The 23,443-nt window shown below is 43.4% G+C and overlaps 1 protein-coding gene across 1 annotated transcript in view; it reads left to right on the forward strand.

Moving 5' to 3' along the window:
* The window catches only part of LOC125879511 (mucin-5B-like), a 43,780-nt gene extending 20,773 nt beyond the window's left edge, over positions 1-23,007 (forward strand). Inside the window, exons 25-43 of the mRNA XM_049561447.1 lie at positions 8,174-8,548; positions 9,276-9,469; positions 11,953-12,124; positions 12,804-13,051; positions 13,253-13,436; positions 14,225-14,444; positions 14,729-14,901; positions 14,990-15,059; positions 15,402-15,517; positions 15,621-15,652; positions 15,740-15,908; positions 17,097-17,195; positions 17,710-17,750; positions 18,370-20,145; positions 20,540-20,638; positions 21,266-21,394; positions 21,490-21,529; positions 21,657-21,777; positions 22,612-23,007. Coding sequence (XP_049417404.1) covers positions 8,174-8,548; positions 9,276-9,469; positions 11,953-12,124; positions 12,804-13,051; positions 13,253-13,436; positions 14,225-14,444; positions 14,729-14,901; positions 14,990-15,059; positions 15,402-15,517; positions 15,621-15,652; positions 15,740-15,908; positions 17,097-17,195; positions 17,710-17,750; positions 18,370-20,145; positions 20,540-20,638; positions 21,266-21,394; positions 21,490-21,529; positions 21,657-21,777; positions 22,612-22,813 — 4,460 coding nt within the window. The 3' untranslated portion in view covers positions 22,814-23,007. The remainder of the gene's footprint in view (positions 1-8,173; positions 8,549-9,275; positions 9,470-11,952; positions 12,125-12,803; positions 13,052-13,252; positions 13,437-14,224; positions 14,445-14,728; positions 14,902-14,989; positions 15,060-15,401; positions 15,518-15,620; positions 15,653-15,739; positions 15,909-17,096; positions 17,196-17,709; positions 17,751-18,369; positions 20,146-20,539; positions 20,639-21,265; positions 21,395-21,489; positions 21,530-21,656; positions 21,778-22,611) is intronic.
* The last annotated feature ends 436 nt before the right edge of the window (positions 23,008-23,443 follow it).

Genomic DNA, 23,443 nt, shown 5'->3' on the forward strand with positions numbered 1-23,443 from the left:
CTGAAAAGACAACTGCAAAGACAGAGACAACAAAAGCACCTACGGAAAGCACCACTGGCCCAGTTACAAAGTCTACTACAGCTGTTGTTGAAACTACAACACCAAAACCAGGTGTCACAACAAGCCCTGAAACAACAGTCGTGACATCAAAACCCTCTGTCAGCACCACAACCACTAAAGTTGTAACTGAAACAACTGGGAAGATCACAACCAAAGGTGTTGAGACAACCACACCTGAAAAGACAACTGCAAAGACAGAGACAACAAAAGCACCTACGGAAAGCACCACTGGCCCAGTTACAAAGTCTACTACAGCTGTTGTTGAAACTACAACACCAAAACCAGGTGTCACAACAAGCCCTGAAACAACAGTCGTGACATCAAAACCCTCTGTCAGCACCACAACCACTAAAGTTGTGACTGAAACAACTGTGAAGAGCACAACCAAAGGTGTTGAGACAACCACATCTGAAAAGACAACTGAAACAACTGGGACAACAAAACCACCTAAAGAAGGCACCACTGGCCCAGTTACAAAGTCTACTACAGCTGTTGTTGAAACTACAACACCAAAACCAGGTGTCACAACAAGCCCTGAAACAACAGTCGTGACATCAAAACCCTCTGTCAGCACCACAACCACTAAAGTTGTAACTGAAACAACTGTGAAGAGCACAACCAAAGGTGTTGAGACAACCACATCTGAAAAGACAACTGCAAAGACAGAGACAACAAAAGCACCTACGGAAAGCACCACTGGCCCAGTTACAAAGTCTACTACAGCTGTTGTTGAAACTACAACACCAAAACCAGGTGTCACAACAAGCCCTGAAACAACAGTCGTGACATCAAAACCCTCTGTTAGCACCACAACCACTAAAGTTGTAACTGAAACAACTGTGAAGAGCACAACCAAAGGTGTTGAGACAACCACACCTGAAAAGACAACTGCAAAGACAGAGACAACAAAAGCACCTACGGAAAGCACCACTGGCCCAGTTACAAAGTCTACTACAGCTGTTGTTGAAACTACAACACCAAAACCAGGTGTCACAACAAGCCCTGAAACAACAGTCGTGACATCAAAACCCTCTGTCAGCACCACAACCACTAAAGTTGTAACTGAAACAACTGGGAAGATCACAACCAAAGGTGTTGAGACAACCACACCTGAAAAGACAACTGCAAAGACAGAGACAACAAAAGCACCTACGGAAAGCACCACTGGCCCAGTTACAAAGTCTACTACAGCTGTTGTTGAAACTACAACACCAAAACCAGGTGTCACAACAAGCCCTGAAACAACAGTCGTGACATCAAAACCCTCTGTCAGCACCACAACCACTAAAGTTGTAACTGAAACAACTGTGAAGAGCACAACCAAAGGTGTTGAGACAACCACCCCTGAAAAGACAACTGCAAAGACAGAGACAACAAAAGCACCTACGGAAAGCACCACTGGCCCAGTTACAAAGTCTACTACAGCTGTTGTTGAAACTACAACACCAAAACCAGGTGTCACAACAAGCCCTGAAACAACAGTCGTGACATCAAAACCCTCTGTTAGCACCACAACCACTAAAGTTGTAACTGAAACAACTGGGAAGATCACAACCAAAGGTGTTGAGACAACCACATCTGAAAAGACAACTGCAAAGACAGAGACAACAAAAGCACCTACGGAAAGCACCACTGGCCCAGTTACAAAGTCTACTACAGCTGTTGTTGAAACTACAACACCAAAACCAGGTGTCACAACAAGCCCTGAAACAACAGTCGTGACATCAAAACCCTCTGTCAGCACCACAACCACTAAAGTTGTAACTGAAACAACTGTGAAGATCACAACCAAAGGTGTTGAGACAACCACACCTGAAAAGACAACTGCAAAGACAGAGACAACAAAAGCACCTCTGGAAAGCACCACTGGCCCAGTTACAAAGTCTACTACAGCTGTTGTTGAAACTACAACACCAAAACCAGGTGTCACAACAAGCCCTGAAACAACAGTCGTGACATCAAAACCCTCTGTCAGCACCACAACCACTAAAGTTGTAACTGAAACAACTGGGAAGATCACAACCAAAGGTGTTGAGACAACCACACCTGAAAAGACAACTGCAAAGACAGAGACAACAAAAGCACCTACGGAAAGCACCACTGGCCCAGTTACAAAGTCTACTACAGCTGTTGTTGAAACTACAACACCAAAACCAGGTGTCACAACAAGCCCTGAAACAACAGTCGTGACATCAAAACCCTCTGTCAGCACCACAACCACTAAAGTTGTAACTGAAACAACTGGGAAGATCACAACCAAAGGTGTTGAGACAACCACATCTGAAAAGACAACTGCAAAGACAGAGACAACAAAAGCACCTACGGAAAGCACCACTGGCCCAGTTACAAAGTCTACTACAGCTGTTGTTGAAACTACAACACCAAAACCAGGTGTCACAACAAGCCCTGAAACAACAGTCGTGACATCAAAACCCTCTGTCAGCACCACAACCACTAAAGTTGTAACTGAAACAACTGTGAAGATCACAACCAAAGGTGTTGAGACAACCACACCTGAAAAGACAACTGCAAAGACAGAGACAACAAAAGCACCTACGGAAAGCACCACTGGCCCAGTTACAAAGTCTACTACAGCTGTTGTTGAAACTACAACACCAAAACCAGGTGTCACAACAAGCCCTGAAACAACAGTCGTGACATCAAAACCCTCTGTCAGCACCACAACCACTAAAGTTGTAACTGAAACAACTGGGAAGATCACAACCAAAGGTGTTGAGACAACCACATCTGAAAAGACAACTGCAAAGACAGAGACAACAAAAGCACCTACGGAAAGCACCACTGGCCCAGTTACAAAGTCTACTACAGCTGTTGTTGAAACTACAACACCAAAACCAGGTGTCACAACAAGCCCTGAAACAACAGTCGTGACATCAAAACCCTCTGTCAGCACCACAACCACTAAAGTTGTAACTGAAACAACTGGGAAGATCACAACCAAAGGTGTTGAGACAACCACATCTGAAAAGACAACTGCAAAGACAGAGACAACAAAAGCACCTACGGAAAGCACCACTGGCCCAGTTACAAAGTCTACTACAGCTGTTGTTGAAACTACAACACCAAAACCAGGTGTCACAACAAGCCCTGAAACAACAGTCGTGACATCAAAACCCTCTGTCAGCACCACAACCACTAAAGTTGTAACTGAAACAACTGTGAAGAGCACAACCAAAGGTGTTGAGACAACCACACCTGAAAAGACAACTGCAAAGACAGAGACAACAAAAGCACCTACGGAAAGCACCACTGGCCCAGTTACAAAGTCTACTACAGCTGTTGTTGAAACTACAACACCAAAACCAGGTGTCACAACAAGCCCTGAAACAACAGTCGTGACATCAAAACCCTCTGTCAGCACCACAACCACTAAAGTTGTAACTGAAACAACTGGGAAGATCACAACCAAAGGTGTTGAGACAACCACACCTGAAAAGACAACTGCAAAGACAGAGACAACAAAAGCACCTACGGAAAGCACCACTGGCCCAGTTACAAAGTCTACTACAGCTGTTGTTGAAACTACAACACCAAAACCAGGTGTCACAACAAGCCCTGAAACAACAGTCGTGACATCAAAACCCTCTGTTAGCACCACAACCACTAAAGTTGTAACTGAAACAACTGGGAAGATCACAACCAAAGGTGTTGAGACAACCACATCTGAAAAGACAACTGCAAAGACAGAGACAACAAAAGCACCTACGGAAAGCACCACTGGCCCAGTTACAAAGTCTACTACAGCTGTTGTTGAAACTACAACACCAAAACCAGGTGTCACAACAAGCCCTGAAACAACAGTCGTGACATCAAAACCCTCTGTCAGCACCACAACCACTAAAGTTGTAACTGAAACAACTGGGAAGATCACAACCAAAGGTGTTGAGACAACCACACCTGAAAAGACAACTGCAAAGACAGAGACAACAAAACCACCTACGGAAAGCACCACTGGCCCAGTTACAAAGTCTACTACAGCTGTTGTTGAAACTACAACACCAAAACCAGGTGTCACAACAAGCCCTGAAACAACAGTCGTGACATCAAAACCCTCTGTCAGCACCACAACCACTAAAGTTGTAACTGAAACAACTGGGAAGATCACAACCAAAGGTGTTGAGACAACCACATCTGAAAAGACAACTGCAAAGACAGAGACAACAAAAGCACCTACGGAAAGCACCACTGGCCCAGTTACAAAGTCTACTACAGCTGTTGTTGAAACTACAACACCAAAACCAGGTGTCACAACAAGCCCTGAAACAACAGTCGTGACATCAAAACCCTCTGTCAGCACCACAACCACTAAAGTTGTAACTGAAACAACTGTGAAGAGCACAACCAAAGGTGTTGAGACAACCACATCTGAAAAGACAACTGCAAAGACAGAGACAACAAAAGCACCTACGGAAAGCACCACTGGCCCAGTTACAAAGTCTACTACAGCTGTTGTTGAAACTACAACACCAAAACCAGGTGTCACAACAAGCCCTGAAACAACAGTCGTGACATCAAAACCCTCTGTTAGCACCACAACCACTAAAGTTGTAACTGAAACAACTGGGAAGATCACAACCAAAGGTGTTGAGACAACCACATCTGAAAAGACAACTGCAAAGACAGAGACAACAAAAGCACCTACGGAAAGCACCACTGGCCCAGTTACAAAGTCTACTACAGCTGTTGTTGAAACTACAACACCAAAACCAGGTGTCACAACAAGCCCTGAAACAACAGTCGTGACATCAAAACCCTCTGTCAGCACCACAACCACTAAAGTTGTAACTGAAACAACTGGGAAGATCACAACCAAAGGTGTTGAGACAACCACACCTGAAAAGACAACTGCAAAGACAGAGACAACAAAAGCACCTACGGAAAGCACCACTGGCCCAGTTACAAAGTCTACTACAGCTGTTGTTGAAACTACAACACCAAAACCAGGTGTCACAACAAGCCCTGAAACAACAGTCGTGACATCAAAACCCTCTGTTAGCACCACAACCACTAAAGTTGTAACTGAAACAACTGGGAAGATCACAACCAAAGGTGTTGAGACAACCACATCTGAAAAGACAACTGCAAAGACAGAGACAACAAAAGCACCTACGGAAAGCACCACTGGCCCAGTTACAAAGTCTACTACAGCTGTTGTTGAAACTACAACACCAAAACCAGGTGTCACAACAAGCCCTGAAACAACAGTCGTGACATCAAAACCCTCTGTCAGCACCACAACCACTAAAGTTGTAACTGAAACAACTGTGAAGAGCACAACCAAAGGTGTTGAGACAACCACATCTGAAAAGACAACTGCAAAGACAGAGACAACAAAAGCACCTACGGAAAGCACCACTGGCCCAGTTACAAAGTCTACTACAGCTGTTGTTGAAACTACAACACCAAAACCAGGTGTCACAACAAGCCCTGAAACAACAGTCGTGACATCAAAACCCTCTGTTAGCACCACAACCACTAAAGTTGTAACTGAAACAACTGGGAAGATCACAACCAAAGGTGTTGAGACAACCACATCTGAAAAGACAACTGCAAAGACAGAGACAACAAAAGCACCTACGGAAAGCACCACTGGCCCAGTTACAAAGTCTACTACAGCTGTTGTTGAAACTACAACACCAAAACCAGGTGTCACAACAAGCCCTGAAACAACAGTCGTGACATCAAAACCCTCTGTCAGCACCACAACCACTAAAGTTGTAACTGAAACAACTGTGAAGAGCACAACCAAAGGTGTTGAGACAACCACATCCTGAAAAGACAACTGCAAAGACAGAGACAACAAAAGCACCTACGGAAAGCACCACTGGCCCAGTTACAAAGTCTACTACAGCTGTTGTTGAAACTACAACACCAAAACCAGGTGTCACAACAAGCCCTGAAACAACAGTCGTGACATCAAAACCCTCTGTTAGCACCACAACCACTAAAGTTGTAACTGAAACAACTGGGAAGATCACAACCAAAGGTGTTGAGACAACCACATCTGAAAAGACAACTGCAAAGACAGAGACAACAAAAGCACCTACGGAAAGCACCACTGGCCCAGTTACAAAGTCTACTACAGCTGTTGTTGAAACTACAACACCAAAACCAGGTGTCACAACAAGCCCTGAAACAACAGTCGTGACATCAAAACCCTCTGTCAGCACCACAACCACTAAAGTTGTAACTGAAACAACTGGGAAGATCACAACCAAAGGTGTTGAGACAACCACATCTGAAAAGACAACTGCAAAGACAGAGACAACAAAAGCACCTACGGAAAGCACCACTGGCCCAGTTACAAAGTCTACTACAGCTGTTGTTGAAACTACAACACCAAAACCAGGTGTCACAACAAGCCCTGAAACAACAGTCGTGACATCAAAACCCTCTGTTAGCACCACAACCACTAAAGTTGTAACTGAAACAACTGGGAAGATCACAACCAAAGGTGTTGAGACAACCACATCTGAAAAGACAACTGCAAAGACAGAGACAACAAAAGCACCTACGGAAAGCACCACTGGCCCAGTTACAAAGTCTACTACAGCTGTTGTTGAAACTACAACACCAAAACCAGGTGTCACAACAAGCCCTGAAACAACAGTCATAACATCAAAACCCTCTGTTAGCACCACAACCACTAAAGTTGTAACTGAAACAACTGTGAAGATCACAACCAAAGGTGTTGAGACAACCACACCTGAAAAGACAACTGCAAAGACAGAGACAACAAAAGCACCTACGGAAAGCACCACTGGCCCAGTTACAAAGTCTACTACAGCTGTTGTTGAAACTACAACACCAAAACCAGGTGTCACAACAAGCCCTGAAACAACAGTCGTGACATCAAAACCCTCTGTTAGCACCACAACCACTAAAGTTGTAACTGAAACAACTGTGAAGAGCACAACCAAAGGTGTTGAGACAACCACATCTGAAAAGACAACTGCAAAGACAGAGACAACAAAAGCACCTACGGAAAGCACCACTGGCCCAGTTACAAAGTCTACTACAGCTGTTGTTGAAACTACAACACCAAAACCAGGTGTCACAACAAGCCCTGAAACAACAGTCGTGACATCAAAACCCTCTGTTAGCACCACAACCACTAAAGTTGTAACTGAAACAACTGGGAAGATCACAACCAAAGGTGTTGAGACAACCACATCTGAAAAGACAACTGCAAAGACAGAGACAACAAAAGCACCTACGGAAAGCACCACTGGCCCAGTTACAAAGTCTACTACAGCTGTTGTTGAAACTACAACACCAAAACCAGGTGTCACAACAAGCCCTGAAACAACAGTCATAACATCAAAACCCTCTGTTAGCACCACAACCACTAAAGTTGTAACTGAAACAACTGTGAAGATCACAACCAAAGGTGTTGAGACAACCACACCTGAAAAGACAACTGCAAAGACAGAGACAACAAAAGCACCTACGGAAAGCACCACTGGCCCAGTTACAAAGTCTACTACAGCTGTTGTTGAAACTACAACACCAAAACCAGGTGTCACAACAAGCCCTGAAACAACAGTCGTGACATCAAAACCCTCTGTTAGCACCACAACCACTAAAGTTGTAACTGAAACAACTGTGAAGAGCACAACCAAAGGTGTTGAGACAACCACATCTGAAAAGACAACTGCAAAGACAGAGACAACAAAAGCACCTACGGAAAGCACCACTGGCCCAGTTACAAAGTCTACTACAGCTGTTGTTGAAACTACAACACCAAAACCAGGTGTCACAACAAGCCCTGAAACAACAGTCGTGACATCAAAACCTTCTGTCAGCACCACAACCACTAAAGTTGTAACTGAAACAACTGTGAAGAGCACAACCAAAGGTGTTGAGACAACCACACCTGAAAAGACAACTGCAAAGACAGAGACAACAAAAGCACCTACGGAAAGCACCACTGGCCCAGTTACAAAGTCTACTACAGCTGTTGTTGAAACTACAACACCAAAACCAGGTGTCACAACAAGCCCTGAAACAACAGTCGTGACATCAAAGCCCTCTGTTAGCACCACAACCACTAAAGTTGTAACTGAAACAACTGTGAAGAGCACAACCAAAGGTGTTGAGACAACCACATCTGAAAAGACAACTGCAAAGACAGAGACAACACAACCACCTAAATCCACCACAAGTCCAGTTACAAAGTCTACTACAGTTGTTGGTGAAACTACGACCACGACATCAAGCACTACAACAGAAGGTCCAATCACAGAATCGCAAAAAACTACAACTGCTGTTACAAAACCTTCAGTTGTTAACACAACTGTCACGATCTTCACTAAAACTACACCAACAACAGGTACAACCTCCATTGGACCATTGACAAAGACACTTCCAGGCACCACAAATGTTGTCACTACCTTACCAGCCGGAACCACACTTGTATCTACAACATTATGTGTCTGCATTCATAATGGAACTACGTATAATCCTGGTAGGTTTATCCCCATTTTTCATTTTCACATTCATCTTGTTATTCTATAATAGGTCCACTGCAGGGGAGGTGAAGAGCAAGATTATAATTGTTGTGAATTGTAATTGCTTCATATTTTATCAGGGGTTCAAGCCAAAAATTAGTTTGACTTGAAATTGAACACACAGGTCCAACTGAATGTACCCTCCAAAATACCTCAATAACTGATAAAGTCTGTGTGATTAGTTTTTCCTTTGTTTTGATTTTTTTTTTTTGAAGACACATTTTTTACATCTCCCCCGAGTCATATCTTTTATGACTTTCAACAATATAAATATATTGAGCCTAAATAAGCAACTGAAAGGTGAACAGGTGAACTTGTGTCAGACATGTTATCAGAACAGCAGTCAGTGCTTTTGAACAACACTCTGGGATTTCAGATGGCCCAAACTGGAGGTAAAATTAAACAAGACTTAGTCTGCTCACGACAGCATGGAGTTGGCTTGATAAAATAGATTAAGCCTGGTTTGATTTGTCAGGCTCATTTATTACAGTCTTTTCACAGTAAGAGCTACCTTTATGAGACGGAACCTCTTGCCTGTTTTTTTGTTTGTTTGATTGTTTTGTTTTTTTGTTTTCAGCTTGAATAGCCACTATCTGTCTCTGTCTTATTAATTATAGTTGTTGATGAATTGGTAATCCTATTATTCTGTGTACTAAACTTTTATCTTGACTCTAATTTTCACAGGGGAAGTGATATACAACCGCACTGATGGCCTGGGGTGGTGTTACACTGCATATTGCAATGCAAATTGTCAAATCGATACCAAAAGCAGTCCATGTGCAACACCATCTACAACTGTTCCTGCCTCTCCTACCACTCCATCAACAACCCCATCTACAACTATCGTGGACTGCAGTCATTTGGTTCCACCACGACAGGTGTGATATAAAACATGTTTTTATTTATTATTGTGTTTCCACAATACTTTAAAACATCTTATTTCACTTGTGGCTGCTTTGTGATTAGGAACACACCTGTGGGATTTTTCACTTAATCAATTAATCATTTATTTGCCCCATGAAATTATACAAGGTGCAACTCCGGCTAAATGATCCCATCAGCTCCTTTAACTTGTGCACTGTAATTTAGTCTTTTTTTTTTACATCTTCTTGCAATGTTGGCTACTGCTTTATAATTGTCCATTTGTCCAGATGGCATTGGTAATCCATGGCTTCTGGTTGTGGAATAATTTGACTGTCCACACATCCCAACCCCATCCCATATGGTCACTCCCCCGCCACAGGCAGCTTGCTCTGAACAGTGTATAGCAGTGATCCACAGCAGGGACAGGACAGCACCTCACGTTCCCACCATCACACCAGTCCTTATTCACTGTAACACACACACCTTCTCACCTTCTCTCGCCAGAGTCCTCTGCTCTGTCAGATCAGCATATAGAGAAAGAGTCACCGGGTTGATAGGTCCAGAATTTAGCTAAGTTTTGGTCGAGTTACTTTCCAATACCAGTGTGGTTAGTGGTATGCTAGTTCAGCTGGTGCCCATCTTCTCTGTTTACTAATGATTAGATTTGAAAACCTCGACCTGGCTAGTTAGCAGAGTTGCAGGAGAGGAGAATTTATGGACTGGTGAGTTGATTTCTCACCACCGCCCTCCAAAGCCAACCACAAAAAGCACCACCAAGACTTGCAAAACAAACATAAGAGCATGCATTTAGCACAAATTTGAGGTGGACTTAGTTTTGGCCAGATTTTCATGCTCTCAGTGTAGTCGCTGGGATGCCACCTTTTCAAATGATGATAAAGAAAAGGTTTGTTGTGTTTCTTTGTCCATGTGCCGTCACCTTTCAAGTAGACAAACCACTTCCAAATTAAATGAATCCACAATTTTGTCCACTTTTGAGGATAAAGCAAGCTCTTCTTCAGCTTCACAGCTGTTTTGCTCCACACTTCCACTCATTTTCCCCTCTATTTCATTAAGTCCACGTTTTCAATTCCTCCTCACCTCGGCACAAACTTTGCAGTGATGCAAAAACCTCAAGCAAAAAGCTTCATTCTCATTAAAAACAATTACAAAAGGCCGTCTCTGGCTGCTAAAACTCCTTCTGTGTGATCAGCTTCAATATTACATGTGCTAAGTCATCCAGTGGGCCGGATTGGACCCTTTGGAGGGCCGGCTCTGGTCCTCTGGCCATATGTTTGACACCCCTGATTTAGACAGACCCAAACCCCAACATTTCACATTTTGCGCAAGAATGAAGCCAAGGCTGGAGCCTTAAAGAGAATTAAATACATGTATTACCTTTAGATAAGTTGCAAGTATCCTTCCACTCAGCTGGTCACTTTCTGGTTAAGTCCCTGTCAAACGGCAGCTGAACCAACTGGGCCTTTCTTGTGTGAAGCATTATGCGTCTGTATTGCGAAAATACAGGGTGGCGGAGGCTCCAAATGTTAAAGCATGTTTAAAGCACTGAGCATCGCAGTGACATGCGTCCGGCACTGCGATATTTTTCGGGAGCTGAATTTTTTTTTACAGGCGACCGTGACAAGTCCACAATGCGTCTCACATCCAGAAATGTGTCACCTTCTGGGTTCAGTGCACCAAGCGCACGGACCAACTCCCAGCTGCGCGCGATAAATCTGTGGCCCATTTCTGTTTCGTCATCCTCATCCGTGTATCCTGTGGTTCCCACTTTCTTATATAGGTGTTATTTCAGTCCGATGACAGCTCGCTCTCACTGTGAAAAACGCTGACCGCGCTTTGTCCTGACATAATGACAACAAATCAAACCAGCAGGTCACAGGTCAAACACCTGACCAATGGACATACGTCCCCAGTTGTGACGCAAATATCACCAACAAATGTGTGGGGTTTTGTTTTTAATTTTTTTTATCTTCATTTATTATTCAAATTTCATTAACCAAAGATGATTTCACATTCAATATGATAATCAAACCATCCATTAATTTTGATCCGCTTATCCGGGTTGCGGGGGCAGCAGGCCAAGCAAAGCACCCCAGACATCCCTCTCCCCAGCAAGGTTTTCCAGCTCCTCCTGGGGGACCCCAAGGTGTACCCAGGCCAGATGCGATATGTAATCCCTCCAGCGTGTTCTGTGTCTACCCCGAGGCAGAACCCGGGGATTCCCGTACTGTCCAGTGAAAGTAGTGAATGCATTTGGCCACGGTTGTCACAACCTCTAACATGCCTACCTACAATGTATGATAACGTATTCCGTATCCAAGTGTGCCCTGCATGTGCAGGCCAAAAGTGCATTTGGCACAAACACACCCTGACGTACTGGGAGTGGTGCAGAAAATAACGCCCTGCGTCGCAAAAACATCATTTAAATTGCACTATTGTGGTTTCCTGTGTGACTTACTACATCTCAATATCCATCCAGAATGGAGACACCTGGCAGATCGACAACTGCACCACAGCTACCTGCATCGATGGCAAAGTCGTGGAGACACCTCATGTCTGTGCCACAGAAAAACCAGTCATCTGTGCCAATGGACGCACACCTGTCAAAGTCTATGATGATGACGGATGCTGTTCCCACGATGAATGTGAATGTAAGTGAAAATGTAACCTTTCAGTACAGTTTAAAACAGTTTCTCATAATTCTGAGATCATGCCGTTACTTCAGACAAATAGGAGCAGATTTTGTCCATGAAACTTCTGACATTACAATCTTGTTAATTCAGAGAAACAGGACAGGATTTTTTTTTTTGTTCTCAGGTGAATGCATTACTACTAAATCCACATAGTGATATGTGAAATGCCACTCTACAATTTCTTCATGATGTAATAGGCTATGCATCTCCCAATTACAGAAAAATATATGGCATATCACAAAACAAAAAATATGGTTGAGTGATTGATCTTAATTTTTGCAGTGTTATTTTACTGCTCAGTCCGCAAACAAACTCTGCCTAAACCTGGCAAACAAATTCAGCCACAAAAAGGGTTCCCTCTTTGAAACAAAATTCCAATTCTTTTATGATCATCCAACCAAAAGAAATCAACATAGATAAATTTCATTTTACTGTAAAGTACATTCATTAAGTCTTCATATACAGGACAGTTAAACAAGAAATAAACCTCATTCTAAGCTTCACCGAAATTACACAACAAACAAATTCTGTCCTCCTCTGTGGTGGCGTTAAACCTTCAAGTCTCTAAGACTGATGGTAACGTTCCTGAGCACCTGTGCACTTATTATTTCCACCCATGCTTCTTCTCATCCTGCAGGTGTGTGCAGTGTCTGGTCTGAAAACCACTACAAGACATTCGACGGAAAATCATACGATTTCTACAAGAACTGCTCCTACTACCTGGTCAAAGAGATTATACCCAAATATAACCTGACAATTATATTAAATAACCGCGAATGTGGCCCCTCAGACAGCTCTTTCTGTCCCAAGTCTCTCACTATTACATACGAATCCTACACGGTGGTGTTGACTCAGTTGAAGATTGGAGAAACAGTAACTTTTGCGGTAAGCCATCAGTCAAATTGTTAAAGACGTGATGTTTTAGTCATAGCATCTCTCTTCATTTCATATTTCAAAAACTTAATGGTTAATCTGTCAATCAAATCAAACATGTCATCAAAGTGGTGTGGTGTATGGTACAGTTAGAAATGCTGCTGTGCTCAGCTTACTGTCTTCTATAACGTGTTTTGTCTCTTTGTTCTACAGGTGTATGTGAATCAGAAACGTGTCTATCCTGCCTACAGCAATTCTGCCCTACGCCTCACCGGCACAGATATGGCGGTCACATTGAATATACCGGAAATCAACACAGAAGTGATCTATAGGGAATCCTCATTCAGCATTGAGATTCCTAATTCCCTCTTTGGCGGCAAAACTGAGGGACAGTGTGGTGAGTTGTCAGAACACTTGGTCCTTAACCTAAGCCTATTCAGTGATACTTAAAGCTCATTTATACTCCCTTTACGTACAAAAATAGTTGCTTCTGTTTCTGTAAATGTTCCCGCTCTCATACTTAAAGGCATCTTTTATGCTGGCACAGATACAACCAATAGATGGCACTTGAGGACAAAATCAAATGTTTTACACCAACCATGTTTCCATCTCTGTAATTAATGTTCACCATACATGGGTTCTGAAATGAAATTTTGCTCCTCTGCTCTTCTCTAATCACACATAGAGCTAATCTTCTGTCTCTGTCTGTCTGTCTGCTCACATTTTTGTACGTGGGTCATCCAGCAGGGATACTAGGCCATTATTAAAAAAATGTAATGTTGGCATTGATGAATTCAAGGTGAATCGATAGTCAGTAATACCGACATAATTTGATTGGTACCTGCAAAAGTACAGAGTACGGTACTCAACCCTAGTTACAGATAATGGATGGTTGGATTGTGTAATATGTTTGTATTTAATTTCGGTTTTATATTTAAACTACAGATTCATTCAAATGAAACTACTATACTTCTTAAGTCAAAAGAGTTTTCCTCCTTTGTGAAGACAGGCAGACTATTTGTACATGTATGACAGGTCGGGACCATGTGTGAATTTTTTTTGCTCTTGAGAGAAAGTTGTTACATGCCACCAATTCTGTTAGGTTTCTCATTAGTGCTGTTTTAGAACAACTCTTGCATGAACCCAAAGTTTCTTGGCTTCATCCTCTCGCCTCTTGTATTCCAGGAACATGTGACAACTCCCAGACAAACGACTGTCGTTCTCCAAATGGCCAGGTGGAAAGCTGTTCAGACTCTGCAGGCCAGTGGCACGTCCCAGGTACACCCTGTGTCGCCCCAACAACCCCACCAACGACTACGTCAGCACCCGGGACCACCCCAAAACGTCCACAAACAACAACACCATCCCCTTGCAGACCTGCCATTTGTGATATCCTAACTGGCAGGTGAGGGGAACCACAAAAAATTCACAAACCTCATTATTCTCCTAAGCCCCGTTTCCACCACACACTTTCAGTATAGTGCCTTTGGAACCAAAAGTAACCCTTCAGACATGGTATCTAGACCCTGGGTCTGGTTAACGTAAACCTTTATAAAAGTTGATATTTGTTACAGGACTATTTTGTTGCTTTCCATTTTGATGATGCTCATCTTTTTCTGGTCACTTGGTGTATTCAGTCTTCTGATAACTTTCCCTGATATATTGTCCATTCTTGTATGTTCCCTCTAGTGTTTTTGAGAAGTGCCACTCAGTTATACCCCCAGGAGATTTTGTGAAATCCTGTGTGTCTGACAATTGCAACTATGAAAACAAAACCTGCACCAGCCTGGAGGCCTATGCCGCTGAGTGTTCTAATGTAGGAATCTGTATCGACTGGAGGAATGCTACTAACGGGCAGTGTGGTAAGATATATAGTTAGTAGTGTATAATACTAAAGTTGTTGTGTGGAGTTTTGAAAAATGTGCATATAAATATGTCTCCTTCTTACAGAGCACAAGTGTCCAGATAACAAAGTGTACAGGGCCTGTGGACCTGATGTAGAGCCTACTTGCAATGACAGGTAAGAATATGTCAACAATATGATGTTCTTTGGGTTTTTGTTTAGATATCTTAACATTGACACTGCACTTCCCTGATTCACATGATCACATTTCCATCACTGAATTCAGCTGTCATGACTGAAACAATGTGTAAGGGGATAGTTCGGATCTTTTGAAGTGGGGTTGTAGAGGTACTTAGCCATAGTCATTGTTTTACATATAGTAGATGTCAGTTGGCACGCCCCCTTTACTGTCACTGGTGGAGGTTGTAAGGATAAACAGATCTTTTAGCCCTGTTGTGTGACAGTCTGTCAAAGTCTTCAAAACACTGTAATAACTAGTAAATACATTTCCATCATCAGATATAACCAAAGGTTCCAGGCAAATGACGGCACTAACTACAATAAGGAGGGTTGCTTCTGTCCTCATGGCACCATAAAGTTCAACACAGTCTATGACACATGTGTTACCTCCTGCGGTAAGAAATCCTATGGAAATCTTGGTTTGACTGGGTCATAGATTTTGCTCCAAAAGCTGTACACCTTCAAATCTATAAACACTTGTCTCTGTTTTAATTTCAGATTGTGTTGGACCTAATGGAAAACCCAAACTGGTGAGAACTCTGCCCATCACATATATTCATGAACACTTGCAAAGCATGAGCTGCATTTTTCTGAACTGGTTCCTGTCTCTTAAACAGCCTGGTGAAACATGGATAAGTAACTGCCACAACTGTGTGTGTGACAACGATTCAATGAGCATCCAGTGCGAGCCTATTAAGTGCACAGAAGAAGAGACCCCCGACTGCAGCGAACCTGGTCAGGAGATGGTCAACGTGACGGAGGAATGCTGCACAAAACATAGATGTGGTAAGCTGTAGTGTCACACAACTAGATTCAATTCTGTCACTTTGCTGATGTCACAAAGTGACAGTTGATGGCAATAAAATCTGCCTCTGCCAAAGATTAACCCACAGTCAGGGTTCTGCTGCATTTGTACCAGTGAATTGTGAAAACGTTCCCGTAACTTTTCCATAATATTTTACCCAATTTCCATGACTTTATCTAAGTAGTATAAAATACGTAAAACAAAATAGTGAAAGAGCCATTGTGGATAAGTAAAGTGCTAGCGCTTGCTAACTCTACTTGCTTGCTAGACATTCTCGCCACCTGCTAGTTGCATGTGCCAACAGACCAGAAGGCACATACGGGTACTGCGCAAACTGTCAACAAATATTTGTTATATGGACATGTCTAAAAATTGTTTTGTGACCTTGCCTGAAACCGAGGTGAAGGTTGATCACCATATTGTCCCTTCAGTCTTCCCCCATCCAAGAAGATCGTTCTGTGTCTCATCTCTAAATTCAGAGGTTTTTGTGGGTCATTGAACGCAGCATAGGTGGAGCTCTCTGTGAGATCTGTTTTTTCCTCAGCAGCAGTTTGTGACTCACAGGGTGGATAATTGATCTGTCGATCTGTTCAGAGCTGATCTGATCAGATCAATGGATGAGAGGAGTAGCTGCTGTGAGTGAATGCACTTTTAGACCCATCAGAATGAACAATTAAGTTTCACTTTCAATGCGCCTAACGTTCTGCTGCTTCGTCTCTGCCGTGACCCAAAATACTGTACTATTTCTTGAAGTAAAAAGTCCTCCAACAAATTAAAAGTTAACGTAACTTGTCTTCTGCAGCTGCATCGCTTTCCTTCACCTGAAACCCACCTTGTTTGTTGACAAGTTGTAAGCCCCACTTTCCTCATTTACATATTAAAAATCAAACCACAGTGTGAGCAGAACAGAGATAATGAGACTCTTATTAATACCAGATTGCCACTGCAATGGCTAGTTTCTGTGCGGTCAAATAAGCTTTGGATATGTCATCCATCACACTGAACATCCTCTGCAATTTGCTCAAAATTATTAGACAGCCTCCGTCTCACCAGAGTCTCCCGTTAACTTGTAGTCAATCACTCAAACATGCAGAAGTGCTCTTATAGTTCCTGAAGTTATTGACAAATCTCCACATTCACGTAATATAATCATCTTTTTTCTTCATCAGAATGCAACGTCAACCTGTGTCCCACAGCTCCCACTTGCGACTTGGGCTTCGAACTCAACGCCACCAATGACGGCGTCTGTTGCCAATCCTTCGAGTGCGGTATGTGACTCTCATCTATCAACAGCATAAACTGCTGGTGTGCAATATGGAATGTAGAACTGCATGTCCTCATCTCAGTGAGATTTTAAGAGGTTTGTTGTTAAAGAAGTCCACAACAACTGAAAAATATCAGACAGAGAAACAGAAATTAACATCTGGCATTAGTGTTGTCGCAAATGTCAAAATGTAAAATATAGCTGCAGGGAGCAAAAGGAAAAAGTTTGGGTGGATTCCTAAGTTTCTCAATATAAAATATATTCATGTATATATGTAATATGTGCTGTGTTGGGGAAGCTACTTTGAAAGAATAGTTTTACAAGCCATCAATTACATCACACTGGAAGAAGTTAAACTACAGCAAAGCTCCCATAAGGAGGTGTATATTGTGGTTAGCTAAAGCCACTTAGAAATAGTTCAAACTACTTTGTAAAAATATGATCTAATTGACCCTTTGCATAAGCCCCACCCCAACTTTCTGCCTAACTAACTTAAATCTCTTTGTTTGTTTTTACAGTTCCTAAAGGTGTATGTATCTACGACATGACTGAGTACAAGGTAAGGACACAGTCCAGATATCAATATCAAAATTCAGGTACAACAGGAAGGATGATTCAAATACAGACACAGGCAGAGCAGGTTAAAGTACAGTACTTTTTTTTTTTTTACTGAAACAAAAGCTTGACTTCTGGCTGGCTTATAATTCAGCTCTTCAAACAGGCTAACAAATCCAACAGGGCAGAGGCAGCAGGCTGGTTTACAGGATGGGGAGAAAGACAGGAATAGCTGGAATTTACATTAGTGCCAGCAGGACACACTGCAAAATTTAGGGTGACAGATACTCACTAATGGCCCAACATTGACTGACGCCCGATAATGGGCTTGGTGTGTCAAGGCCCTAACATGGTCTGAAAAGTATTGGGGAAGTATTTAAAGTAGTTCCCTTTCTTACAGTTTTATTACAGCCACAAAAACCTTCCATGGAATTAGTTACCTGTTACTCTTTTTGCTGTGTTTGTAAGAAGCCAATGTGAACAGACCAGACCAGAACTAAAAGGAAATAATGGATTTTGTTTTCCTTGGTCCAGAACAAATTAACTTAACAAATAGATGTAAAAACTTCCTTAAAATACTGAACCAGTGTTTAACAAAGCATTTATCACTTTGTGTTCTATAGCCTGGTGAGAAGATACCCACTGATGAAGAGCCAACAGAACCACCACTGGAAGAACCAGTCGTAACAGAACAACCAGGAACAACAGCAGGGCCATCAGGAACAACAAGAGCGCCATCAGGAACACAAGGCCCATCAGGAACACAAGGACCATCAGGAACACAAGGACCATCAGGAACTCAAGGTCCATCAGGAACTCAAGGACCATCGGGAACTCAAGGTCCATCAGGAACGCAAGGACCATCAGGAACGCAAGGACCATCAGGAACACAGGGTCCATCAGGAACACAGGGTCCATCAGGAACACAAGGTCCATCAGGAACACAAGGTCCATCGGGAACACAGGGTCCATCAGGAACAACAAGAGCACCATCAGGAACACAGGGACCATCAGGAACACAGGGACCATCAGGAACACAGGGACCATTGGGAACACAAGGTCCATCAGGAACACAAGGTCCATCAGGTACACAGGGTCCATTGGGAACACAGGGACCATCAGGAACACAGGGACCATCAGGAACACAGGGACCATCAGGTACACAAGGTCCATTGGGAACACAGGGACCATCAGGAACACAGGGACCGTCAGGAACACAAGGTCCATTGGGAACACAGGGACCATCCGGAACAACAAGAGCACCATCAGGAACACAAGGTCCATTGGGAACACAAGGTCCATCAGGAACACAGGGACCATCAGGAACACAAGGTCCATCAGGAACACAGGGACCATCAGGAACACAAGGTCCATCAGGAACACAGGGACCATCAGGTACACAAGGACCATCAGGAACACAGGGTCCATCAGGAACACAGGGTCCATCAGGAACACAAGGACCATCGGGAACACAAGGTCCATCAGGAACACAGGGTCCATCAGGAACACAAGGACCATCGGGAACACAAGGACCATCAGGAACACAGGGTCCATCAGGAACACAGGGTCCATCAGGAACACAGGGCCCATCAGGAACACAAGGTCCATCAGGAACACAGGGACCATCCGGAACAACAAGAGCACCATCAGGAACACAGGGACCATCAGGTACACAGGGCCCATCAGGAACACAAGGACCATCGGGAACACAAGGTCCATCGGGAACACAGGGCCCATCAGGAACACAAGGACCATCGGGAACACAAGGTCCATCGGGAACACAGGGTCCATCAGGAACACAAGGACCATCGGGAACACAAGGTCCATCAGGAACACAGGGACCATCCGGAACAACAAGAGCACCATCAGGAACACAGGGACCATCAGGTACACAAGGACCATCAGGAACACAGGGTCCATCAGGAACACAGGGACCATCAGGTACACAAGGACCATCAGGAACACAAGGTCCATCAGGAACACAGGGTCCATCAGGAACACAGGGACCATCAGGTACACAAGGACCATCAGGAACACAAGGTCCATCAGGAACACAGGGACCATCAGGTACACAAGGACCATCAGGAACACAAGGTCCATCAGGAACACAGGGACCATCAGGTACACAAGGACCATCAGGTACACAAGGACCATCAGGAACACAGGGACCATCAGGAACACAGGGTCCATCCGGAACAACAAGAGCACCATCAGGAACACAAGGTCCATCGGGAACACGGGGACCCTCAGGAACAACAAGAACTCCATCAGGAACAACAAGAGCACCTTTCAAACCTGGACCCTGCCAGGAGTGTTACTGTGGCCCCAAAATGGATCCTGTCACCAAACTCAACATCATTACCTGCACACCTATTGTCTGCGATACAAACTGCGCTGATGTAAGTTCATTCACAGGACTTTCCAACAAGCACACACACATTCACTGCAGGAATACATTTGCACTCAAGGGTAACTTTTCTGGTGCAACTGTACCAGCTGATGCATGTTTGCCGTGATAATATGACAGTAAAATAACCGGGATGACTTAACACACTTCCTTTGCACAATTCAGCATCACTGTGCATTTGCCTGGGACCTAAGGTCCGCTGGGCGATTAAAAAAAACAAGCTAGTACACTGCATAGCAACCACCGTGCCCTATCTGTAGGCAGCCAGGATTGCCTTTCTCTTTAAAATTGATACTTCATGATCATGTCAGTATAAAGGGTTCAAATTGAGAACACTCAAGTGCACAAGTTTTTTTTTCCTCACTGTCTCTCGTTATCGTCTCCAGGGTTACGAATACGAGGCTGATCCCAAAAAGTGCTGCGGAAAGTGTGTTCAGAAGAAATGTATTTTCACCACACCTGACAACACAACGAAAGTCATTGAGGTCAGTACTGCAGCTGTGTGAGTGGTTCCTCACGTTTCTAAAAGACTAGAATATGAGAAAAGGGATGCTAGCAGTGGCAGGAGGGGTTTCTTTTAACGGTTTCAAATATTCAGAATTGATATGTTTTGACAAATTGATATTTTTGACAACACTAGTGGCGTAACCCCAGATTCAAATAGTATTATTGTAAGTGTTTGGTCACCTAAAAAATCTTGTTCAGCATTTGGTTGAAATTAAGGTTTTCAGAGGAACTGAATGTTCAGTTAGTGCAGTAAGTACATTTTGTTTTAATGTTTTTAAGCCTGTTTTCACCACTAAAAAATAGCATTTTCACCGTTCACCACTGCTGTAAAATGCATCATGCTAACCTAGCTAGCAGCTAGCATTAGGGCTATCTCCACCCTCTTGTCCAAACATGGTCACTTCTGGCTCCGAAATTCCAGGATGGCATTGGCCAAATGCCAAACTCAAGCCTCCAAAACGGGAGTCCACAAACCAATTGGTGACATCACAGTGGCTTCGTCCATTATTTGATACAGTCTATGTTTTGCATATGAGCCAAAAAGGACAAGAGACAATCTCTTTGTTGAATATCTGACTCAGCTCCTGCTCTTCCTGTTCGTACAGGTCAATGGCACTTACGTTCCACCTGGTGACAAGTGTGTGAAATACACCTGTGAGAAGATCAATGGACAGTTTTTCACCAAGGAAACCACGACCTCTTGTCCACACTATGACCCCTCTGAGTGTGAACCTGTGAGTTTATCTGCCAAAACACTCACACAAATACACACACAAATACACCCCCCCTAACTGTCTAACTCACAACATGACATGTCTTTTTCCTGCAGGGCACTGAGACAACTGACGCTAATGGATGCTGCAAGAGCTGTAAGTTAGAGGAGTCACAGTATTTAAATGATAACTCAGAAACTCATGAACTGGTTTTAAGAAGTCGACAAAGCTGTGTATCACGTGTCGTTGTTAGAGCCTAACAGTCGCTGTGTGTGTGTTCCAGGCAAGCCAAAGAGCATCTGTGAGGTCAAGAGTAAGGAGACAGTCATCGAGGTGAACAACTGCAGGAGCCCACAGCCAGTCAACATGACGTCCTGCGCCGGACAATGTGGAAGCTCGTCCATGTGAGTCTAATTAGCACCACATTTCAATTAAATCGGCAAAAACCACAGTTTTCTGTCAGCAGCTGCCTCAGCCTGCTTTAGTTCACAGATACAGTTGTAGTTTAGGCATAAGCTCCTTCTACACAGCCGTTTTGATGACGTTATGTGTGCAATTTAAAAAGTAGCTGTTAGTTAGCAGCTAACTCAAAGAAGAAGAAAGCAGCTGTAAATATCCGCAGATTTGGAAAACAATGACGTCCAGGAGCTCCTTACCCTCCGAGCAGAGGACCAGATCAGCCACCATATAACAGACAAGATAAATTATTGTCATTGCCATGGTTATTGTTTATGAAGTGTTGCTGACGGGTATGTTTTATGTCACACTAGAGCCGATGCCGTTGTGTTAAACCTCACGCCTCTTTTGATTTGCGATGCCGGCATGCAGTCTGTAACCATGCACTGGAGCAGAATGATGCCACCGTCGTTTGGTTCTGTGTAAAAATGCAAAGGTGGCATAAAGAAGGGACTCTGTAGTTGCCCTATAGTGCCATCTCTGTGTTTGAGGGCGCGTTGAGGGCGGAGTTGGCAAGGAGGGAAACAGTCCTTTCCCTCAGCCTGTAAATGCTGGGAAAGCACTGTTTTTATACTCACATAAGAGACACCATTACATTTATCACAGATAATTGATTAATTAACACATTTTACTGTCTTGCCCTGATTTGAAAGACAAACCTGATACCCCAGTGAAAGAAGCTGCTGTTTGGAAAATAATTAGCAATAGGCACAACTAAATTAAAGAGGACTTGACACAAGACAGGGCCACAGGATTAATGCAGAACCTTTTATTTTGTACAGGTACTCTGCAGCAGCTAACACCATGATGCACCAGTGCGAGTGTTGCCGAGAAGCCAAAACCAGTCAGAGACAGGTGGAGCTGACCTGCGCCGACGGCTCCAAGGTCCAGCACAGCTACACCATGGTGGAGGCGTGCAGCTGCGCCAAAGCAGAGTGTGTGCCAGGAGTAACATCCAAACCACAGCGCCGCAGGAGGCGTTGATCCATTACTCACTGCTTTAGATGGGACTGAAACTTTACCAACACTTAACCTTAGCGCTTCCTATTCAGGTTGTATTATTTATAAACCAGCATGTGCTCTTTTTCACCATCACAATATAATACTGTGATGTAAACTTTCTTTGTCTGAGGATTTCAGGGATGATAATTATTAAAGTTATATTTCTGCAACATAAACACTGGCACTGACGTTTTTATTTATTCCTGGGGAATGATTCATATTAAAGGTATGCCATGCAGGAAATGTCAGTTACTGGTTCAATCTTATCTACTTGGATGTGTGTTGCTTTCAGTCTGGCACCTAGCTGCTACCTCACCCACACCTTGTACCCTGAAACGTCCTGAAACAGCAAAACAAGAAAATATGGTGCTGAAAAGGATATGGCCACACTCTTCTAGTGGGTCATAAATGATTGAGATGAGATGATTCATTGATTCGTTTATGTATCATTTTCGTAAAAAAAAAAAATCCTGCAGAATATCCCTTTAACAAAAACACATTTTGATGACAGCTGGATATTTTGGAAGCTTCAGTGAGAGAAACTGTTGCTCAGATTGACTCTGAAACCCAGTTGCCAGAAAAAAAAAATGTTGGCAACTGCAAACCACGGAT

This window comes from Epinephelus fuscoguttatus, linkage group LG2, assembly GCF_011397635.1.
Source record: "Epinephelus fuscoguttatus linkage group LG2, E.fuscoguttatus.final_Chr_v1".
Taxonomy (NCBI): Eukaryota; Metazoa; Chordata; class Actinopteri; order Perciformes; family Serranidae; genus Epinephelus; species Epinephelus fuscoguttatus.